This window comes from Strigops habroptila, chromosome 15 (genome assembly GCF_004027225.2).
Source record: "Strigops habroptila isolate Jane chromosome 15, bStrHab1.2.pri, whole genome shotgun sequence".
Taxonomy (NCBI): domain Eukaryota; kingdom Metazoa; phylum Chordata; class Aves; order Psittaciformes; family Psittacidae; genus Strigops; species Strigops habroptila.
The window spans coordinates 242,245-250,736 of record NC_044291.2 but is presented as its reverse complement, the minus strand read 5'-3'; the positions used below and the strand labels follow the sequence as shown (position 1 = coordinate 250,736).

Genomic DNA, 8,492 nt, shown 5'->3' with positions numbered 1-8,492 from the left:
GTTTTTCTCTGCAGGGCTGCTCCAGCAGCACTGGCCCAGGCTCAGCACAGGGGCAGTGGGATGTAGATGCGGGGTGTCCCCATGGGGAGCAAGCAAACCCTCAGTCCTCGCCCACCATGCACCAGGTCTGACACCCAGCACAAGGCGTGCGAGGATGACATTCCCCCCGGCTCCTTTAGGAACACCAGCACAATACTGGGGACAGAGAGCATCTGCTGCAGGAGCCGCCGGCTGTGCCAGGAATGTTGCTGCTGGGGAGAGCCGGGAGCAGAGGGGCAGCCGCGGCGGCAGCTGCTCCCTGCCCGAGCCCTCCCGCACCCAGGACATTTAAACTTTAAAGCACGCTAGACACGGCTCTTTCCTGCACTATCCCCGTCCAGCACGTGGAGATCGGGCCCCGGGAGCCACCAGCACACAAGGGCACCCATGGGCTCACTGGTGGCCAAGCTCCTTCTGCCCACCATCAGCACCTTGGTCTTCCTCCCCACCATCAGCATCGCGGCCAAGCGGCGCTTCCACATGGAAGCCATGGTCTACTTCTTCACCATGTTCTTCGTGGCGGTAAGATGCACCCAAACCCTCCCTGCATGTTTCATCCCCCAAATGCCCCTGGCACTGGTCTCCATGGGGAGGGGTACCTGGATCTCACCCAGCAGCAGTGTGACCTCCAGAATATCCATTTTCCCACCATGTGCAGTGCTGACACTAATTCTTCAGTTTAGGATGTCCTAAGGGGTGGCCTTACATAGATTTAATGGTGGTTTATGATTGTGACGTTAGGGAGGATGTCTGGGTGCAAAGAGACTTTATTGATTCACAGTGTTTTGGAGCTGTTTTTTTCTCTTTGTTTACAGCTGGTAAGTGGCCATGCTGAATTTGGGGTTTAAATTGTATCCAGAGTCTTTTTCTATGCTTCTGTCAGTTTAGCCAAAAGCACGTAGTCAAATTATTGATTTTGCAATTGCTAACTGGTGGTGGGAGCAATGCTGGAGTCAGGGGAGTTTCTGCACTGTGAAAGGAAAGACTAAAACACGCTGCTGAACTATCAAGAAAAATGATTATTAACCCTCCATCCTGGCAGAGCAGTTTGAAACCATGTGTTTCACCAGGCTCAGGATCACCCTCCTTCCCTTGGCTGGGAATACTGAGTGGAGAAAGTCAGTTGTCTTTACTTATACAAAATAATTCATATCCTTGCTCCTGGCAGTAAGCTGCCCTGCACTCTGTATTCCTGCTGAGTGCCTCTGCACACACACGGGCTGACCACCTAAAGCAGCATTCCTATTAGGAAAAATCTCCTATTTTACCCCCTGGCAATGCTCTGCTAAAGAATATGAAGGAAATAGCCCATCAACCCAACCAATACGGCATTTACCTCTTTTCCCTACCCATCTCAAGGCATCTCCATGAGGGTTGTCACATCCCTTGCACAGAGACAGAGAAACTGAGGCAGGGAGTAGATAAAGGACCTTCCTGGTGTGAAAAACTCTTCCATATTAGCAGGGCTCTGAGCAAGGCCAGTCTCTTAGTCCTAAGGATCCACCATTTAATCCTGTAATTAGTGCACAATGCAAGTGGGGAAATTCTGCCAGTTCCATCAAAACTACAGGACTAGTTAATAAAACGGTCCCAACCGAGCCTCCCCCCCCCCTCCAGCTCCCTGGGGAAGCCAGACATCTACGATTTCATTTGCAATGGTTTTGTGTCTGCTTCACCTCCCCAAGAAGTCAATAGGAAAATTGGCATGTGTTTCGGTGGGAGGTGGAACAGGTCCTCACCGAAGAGCCTGAAAAGGCAAAATATCTGTGTGTGGGGAAGGGAAGGGAAGGGAAGGGAAGGGAAGGGAAGGGAAGGGAAGGGAAGGGAAGGGAAGGGAAGGGAAGGGAAGGGAAGGGAAGGGAAGGGAAGGGAAGGGAAGGGAAGGGAAAGCAGCTGCCAGCATGGTCGGGGGGGTAGGAAGGGCAGCAGCTGCTGCTGTTGCCTTTCTTGTAGCATCCCACTCCTCCTCCCTCAGGAGACCTCATGAGAGCAGTGAAAGCATATGTCCATCGCAGACAAGTGCTGCGATGCCGGCCAGAAACACGCTCTTTGTCTTCCACCTTTCTTCCCCCTGTCTCCAGACTCCCCGAGCCCAATCTCAAACAGAGGAAAGAATTATGGTTGTGGTGCAATCTTTTCTAGAAACTGCAGCAAGCCAAAGGACTTGCAGCTATTCCCATTATAAATAATATCAGCATCCCTGGTGGGCCATGGCAGCAGGGATTGTTCCAAGGGCGTCCTGCCAAGCAGTGAAGGGACTTCTTCAGAAACAGCAGAACACACTGGTGCTACCACTAGCAGATCTGCAGGGCTGAGTGCTAAGAGGAAAAGGCGAGAGCCAGGCAAACACTGGGAGCATTCCTCTGGTTGCACTGGAAAATTTCTCTTGGCTCAGTTTGCATTTATGTTGCATGACAATGGGCTTTTTGCAAATAAGCTGATCAACGAGCTAATGGGCAGCAGCCAGCGGCTTTTAGGAGACTGCACTAATGAGTGAATTCCCCAGTATTCAGACTCTGGCCATGTAAACCCCGTCTCGCTGGCCAGTGACCTGGCATCCATACACATTTCATCAGGACACTCCTTTTTTTTTAATTGTTTTACAAGAATCTTTCGCAATTAGAATCATAACTCCAGAGTCCTCCTTCTGCTGGAGAGGACATCCTCGCACTGCCTGGGGCTTGACTCAACACAGCTTGGTCACAGAATCACAGAATCACAGAACCCTTTATGTTGGAAAAGACCTTTCAAGTCATCCAGTCAACATCGAGCCACTCAAGATGATCTGCTCCATAACCTTCCCTGCCACCGAGCTCAGGCTGACAGCCTGTAGCTCCCCCGATCCTCCTTCCAGCTCTTCTTGTAGATGGGCATCCCATTTGCTAACTTCCAGTCAACTGGGACCTCTCCAGGCCATCAGATTGCAAATTCTGGCACAGATCAAGAGGCCAACTAAAGCTCATCCACAAAGAATGTGTACTAAGAGAAGAATTCTAATTCTCTGGAAATGTGTGACAGTATCTCTCAAATATATTCATTACTGTATATCAGTAACCCTGGTGTATTTGAGACTGTGCTGTTGTGGCTGGCCATCCTCTCAACAGCCACAGAACGGCTGTTTCAGACCAGTTGGTAAGGGCCTTTACCTCACTGCTCTGTGAGTAAACAACTAATTTTCTATTCCTTTCTTCTTTTTTTTCTTTTCCCTAGATTTACCATGCGTGTGATGGCCCCGGCTTATCAGTGCTGTGCTTCATGCGCTACGATATCCTGGAGTACTTCAGCATCTATGGGACAGCTCTGTCCATCTGGGTGTCCCTCATGGGTAAGCACTGGTTTCTCGTGGTTCCACCAGTGTTTGCAGGTAGGGCAGGATTTGTCAGCATCGCTGGTGGGATGGTTAGTGGGTTCAGCCCCCGTGATGCTGTTGAGCTTCCATCCGCAAGACTTTGCTCTGAGACTGTCTTTCATAGCAGTCAGCCCATGCTATGGTTTAATCCATTTTTATATCACTAATGCCTTGGAACGCCATTGCACTCAGTGGCGTCCAGACATACATGCAAACTGTCCTGAGTGGTGGCTGGGGAAGTTTTTCTCTTGGATAAACAGAGCTGTGGCACCTCGCGTTTATGTTAGTTGGGTGCTCCCCTGCCCTCACCAGCTCTTCTGCATGTTCTTACCACAGTAGAATTATTTATTTCAAATTGGCAAGTCACACATGCAGCCTTGTGCTTTAGTTCAATGAGCCCATCAGCTTGTCCTGTCATGGCTTCGGGGACATTAAGAAATGCAGAATCTACCATTTCTGTTGGTAACATGCGAATCAAAGTAGTTTAGTCAAAACAAATATATCTTCCTAGTCTACCAAAAGCCTAGTCTGGGTTGATGAGAAATACTAGATCTGCTTAGAAAAAACAGAAATACATTTTACTTCCTTTTTATTAAAAATCCTGACCCTTGCCTTATTCCTCAGTTTTCCTTTTCCCACATTCCCTTCACTCTTTTTTCTCATTTTGTCCCTCGTTTGCCAATGAAACAAGGTATAACAAATTGAAAAAAGAAAAAAAGTACAGTACTAAAGAAGGATGAAAACGTCAAACCTATTCTCTTCCCATTTTGTCAACATCTTTTTTGGAAGGTCATGAGTATTTCTGACAGAAGAAGAGAGTAGGGTAAGGGGAGAGATGAGGGACAGTCACTTTCCAACAGCAAACGCTTTGCCCAACAGACCCGGACCATCTTCAGCAGCTGCACACCCAGTCCTTGCTCCAGCAGGCGGGGATCCCAGCCCTACCAGTACTGAACTGGGGTCACCACACTGATGTACAGCCCCAAAACGCCCACAGGACTCTCCCCTCTGCTCCTCAGGGCTCCAGGGATGGTGCAGGACCTCCGGCCGGGATGGGGGGCTCCTGCAGCCCCTGAGCCCAGCATGAGCTGTGGGGCAGCATCCCCTCCACTGGGCACAGACCCATCCCTCCTCCCTTCACCACGAGCAGTGCAGAGAGCGCATCATCCCCCTTGTAGGGTATGCAACAGGATAACTCTTCCATGCAGGGAAAACTGAGTGGGGAAAATATTAACCTTAGAAATGGCTCTGTTCCCCCAAGATGCAAGTCTCAAGGTGGGCTCCCAAACTGGCCATGGCACTTCAGTGCTCTCTCTGCTTAGCTAGAAAAGGCAATGAGGCAAATAATCTCTGAAGGGCATTTTCAGTAGATAACAGCAGTGCCAGGGTAGGTCAGAGCTGATCCAGACACTCTGGCTCCTTGCGGCAAAATTCAATTTGATTGCTTCATTACTGCATTCAAAAACCTTGCAAAAAAATACAAATCCTGGACTCTGGTGTTTAAAATACTGACCCGCAGGGAAACAACAGAGATTAAAATGCGGACATTATCCCTTAGCCAAACTCCCTATAAAACCACGATCCAAGGACATGGAAGGTGTGGTGACTGAAGCCCAGGGAAGCCTCTCACTGTGGCTTGTAAAGCCCAAGTGCACATGTGTGGACGCAGACCCTTGGGCACGCTTCCCGGAATGCAAATCCAGGACAGCCATAACACAGCTGTGTGAGCTGGAAAAGCATGGAGCCCACTGGGATCCATAACTTTTATCAGTTATTACCCCATTCTGTGCTAAACAAAAGCCTCTAATAATTCACTCACACTGGCAACTTCCAGCTTGGAACCTCAGGCAGGTGCCGGCGGGGCCGGGCAGCCCAGTCCCGTTGCTCAGTGAGCACGGTCCTACCACAGCGGTGTGGTGGAGGCTGCTTAGCGCTGAGCCAGCAACTTCGGGAGGGCTGGAGATGCAGGATGAACCCAAGAGCTGATGGAGGGCTCACTGGATGCAAATGTCTTTGCAATCACCTCTGACTTCTGGGTCGAGGCAGGGAAGGGGAATATGGGTAGGAAATCTCCTTTAGCTCCCACACACAACACTGAATGTAAGACTCTTAAAATCAGCTCCTACAGCCACCACTCAGATGTCTCAGGGTGGTTTGCTTTGCCCCCGTGTGCCTCAGTTTCCTTATCAGTGAGGCATAAGAAGGGCAAACCAGACCCGGATGCTGAGGGTCCCCAGGGCAGGCAGGACAGACCCCAGTAAGGATTTAGGGGAGCAGCCAAGGAAGGGGGTGGGTGAGCTGATGCTCCCTGTGCTCGGTGCCATGCAGCTCTGGCAGAGTTTGATGAGCCGAAGAGATCGACCTTTGTCATGTTTGGTGTCCTCACCATCGCCGTGAGGATCTACCACGACCGCTGGGGCTACGGCGTCTACTCGGGACCCATCGGGACGGCCGTGCTGGTGATAACCGTGAAATGGGTATGTGGGGAAGGGCTCAGGTCATCACGGTGATTAAACAGCACTTGTCCTTCAACCTGAGCAGAAAGCAGGCAGACAGCAAGCAGCCCTGGTGATAAACGCCAGATTCGATCAGTCTGAGCAATCTACCACATCTCCTGTCCCTGCATTTCTAATCAGGAGGAACATATTTATGGAGTTTTTACAGCTACTTGGAGGCAGAAGGGTCTGGTAAACTGCCCCGGAGCTGGTGGAGGATGTGCATAAAACACAGTGATAAAGTGGGAAGGAATCTGTCTATAGCCTGCCTGCAGCGGGCTGGGACAGCCAGGCACTGCGCTGCATCCTGTGCCCCACGCACAGCAGATGCTGTGGGCCGAGATGAGAGAGCACTGGTGGAGCCACTTGCAGGAGAAGGCAAGGAGAAGGATGCAGTGATGGGATAAAAACTGCAGGAAGATGCTGCCAAGCATCACAGAAATACAATGCTGCAAGTCGCAGCTATATACCATCACTAAGCCCTGTCCAACTGCTCAGCCAGCAGCTAAAAGCAAGTGGCCATGATGAGGAGGGGATGGGCAAGGAGGGGACCAAGGCAAGGGACCACCCTGCATCCCCCAGCTCGCCGATGCTGTGCTGGGACGCACTCTCCCAGAGACTGGGTTTGTGAAGGCAGACTCCCTGAGCTGGCTTTGGGGCTGAATATTAAAAGAGCATTATGATCAGGAATGAGGCAGGAGGATCTACTGCAGCACATGGGTCCTCCTGCACATGACAGGCAGAGGTGCTTCCCATGAGCAGGCAGACCCCGCAGCCGAGGGGAGCTGCTCTGTGGGTCTTGCCTGGTCTTATTTCAGCATTCACGGGATCTTTCAGATGCGGAGCAGCAGCTAAATCCGAGTCAATACCCTTGGTGTGCTCTCTCTTTCCTTCCAGCTACAAAAGATGAAAGAGAAGAAAGGGCTCTACCCAGACAAGAGCGTCTACACCCAACAGATCGGCCCTGGCTTCTGTTTCGGGGCATTAGCACTGATGCTGAGGTTCTTCTTTGAGGTACCTGTTTGCGCACTCAAACTGACTTTACAAGGTGTAAAGGACATTACCAAGATAGGAAACCTACCCGTTTGCACTGCTGGGCTGCCTCCAGCCTTGGACAAAACCCAGCCCAGGTGTGGGTCTCTGGGGTTAGCAGCAGGGATGAGGGTCCCTCCCTGCCTGCCTCCATCCCAGCTCCTGGCCCGTTAACTGCGGTGTGGGCAAGGACAGACATGGCAGCAACTGACATGCAGGGTGATGCTCCCTCTTTCCCCCCGGTTAAGTGAGTCACAAAGACATGGACCGTGCTTTCTTTAGCCATACGTGGTCCTCAAAACAGCTTTGTCAAACACAAGTGGGGTTTTTTGGAAACTGGGCATGGGTGACCTAAGGACAGCGTGCGGAGCAACGACAGGGCTGGATGCGGCCCAGGCATGGCCAGATCCAAAGCTGGCTCACGCCAAAGAGAAAACAATCAGTGGACTCCCAGGGGCACTCAGTCCATGTTTACAAGCTCTTGCTCCCACCGCTGGCCAGTCGCCTGTCCGGTACGGAAGGGTCTGTCCATCCCGTGGGGACGGTGATAACCCCCCGACATGGCTCCGGTCCCGCCTGAGCCCAGCCCCGCCGCTGCGGCCACTCTGTGCATCAGGAGCTGCTATGCACAACCTCGCAGCCATCCCCAGGGGTATTTTTCAAAGCATTTAGTAATTGCACATTCTAGCAGAACATAAAACCGTCACTTAGCAGAAGCCGCCTCCCCCCGTGCTGCAGCCTCACCGCCGCGGCCTTTGCGGGGTAGTGAAACACTTCATTCAACGACTGGGAAAAGTGCAAATTAGAACGTGTTAAATCCACTTTGCTGTTTTGTTTTAAAGGCTGCACATCCTCTCTTCTCTGACAGAAAAAGAGGCAGAAGGCTCAGGAATTTGTTTTTATTCCTTTCCTTTTGGCTACTTGTAGAATCCTAATGTTTTGCACCTAACACAAACACCCCGGCAGGTCTCACTAATGCTCTCCCCATTGTAGGAGTGGGATTACACCTATGTGCACAGCTTCTACCACTGCGCCTTGGCCATGGCCTTTGTGCTGCTGCTGCCTAAGGAGAACAAGAAGGCCGGGGGCAGCGGGACCCCCGCCAGGCTTGACTGCTCCACGCTTTGCTGCTGTGTCTGAGGCGCCCGGCCGAGCAGGGCACTGGCTCTTCTGCTCCTGGGGCCATGGAGGGGCACAGCCAAATGCCCGCTGCATTTCCCTCTGGGACACGGGCATCTTTTCCCATCGGCTCTGTGCACACCCTGGGATTTTCTTCTCTGGAAGGTCTTCACCTTTCCACCATCAGCCCCAGCAGATGTTGGGCTTCCAGATGGCCACATACCCATACTGCTCCCTGCAGAAGCACCTGCCCGGGCTGGTGACCCTGTCCCTGTCCCAGGAGACCCAGGCACTCCCAGGCTGTCACCACCCAGGCTGTCCCGTGCACTGGCCCAGGAGGACCCGAGTTGTCCCCTTGGTGCAGGTTTGCCCACCCCAAGCGCTCAAGGCTTCATTTGCAATGCCCACTTAACAGAACCTGTATTTTTGTTAGATGATTACTATTTTATTTATGCGTT

The 8,492-nt window shown here is 51.8% G+C and overlaps 1 protein-coding gene across 1 annotated transcript; it reads left to right on the top strand.

The window, feature by feature from the left end:
- Window positions 1-205: 205 nt before the first annotated feature.
- On the top strand, window positions 206-8,062 carry MYMK (myomaker, myoblast fusion factor). Its single transcript, XM_030507316.1, has 5 exons — window positions 206-561; window positions 3,250-3,364; window positions 5,717-5,865; window positions 6,781-6,897; window positions 7,909-8,062. The coding sequence occupies exons 1-5, from the start codon at window positions 427-429 to the stop codon at window positions 8,053-8,055; spliced, it is 663 nt and encodes a 220-aa protein (XP_030363176.1). The 5' UTR covers window positions 206-426; the 3' UTR covers window positions 8,056-8,062.
- The last annotated feature ends 430 nt before the right edge of the window (window positions 8,063-8,492 follow it).

Coding starts and splice junctions, on each gene's coding strand:
- MYMK (XM_030507316.1), top strand. CDS start 427: ATGGGCTCACTGGTGGCCAAGCTCCTTCTGCCCACCATCAGCACCTTG. Junction 562..3,249: donor TCACCATGTTCTTCGTGGCG/GTAAGATGCACC, acceptor TCTTTTCCCTAG/ATTTACCATGCGTGTGATGG. Junction 5,866..6,780: donor TGGTGATAACCGTGAAATGG/GTATGTGGGGAA, acceptor CTTTCCTTCCAG/CTACAAAAGATGAAAGAGAA.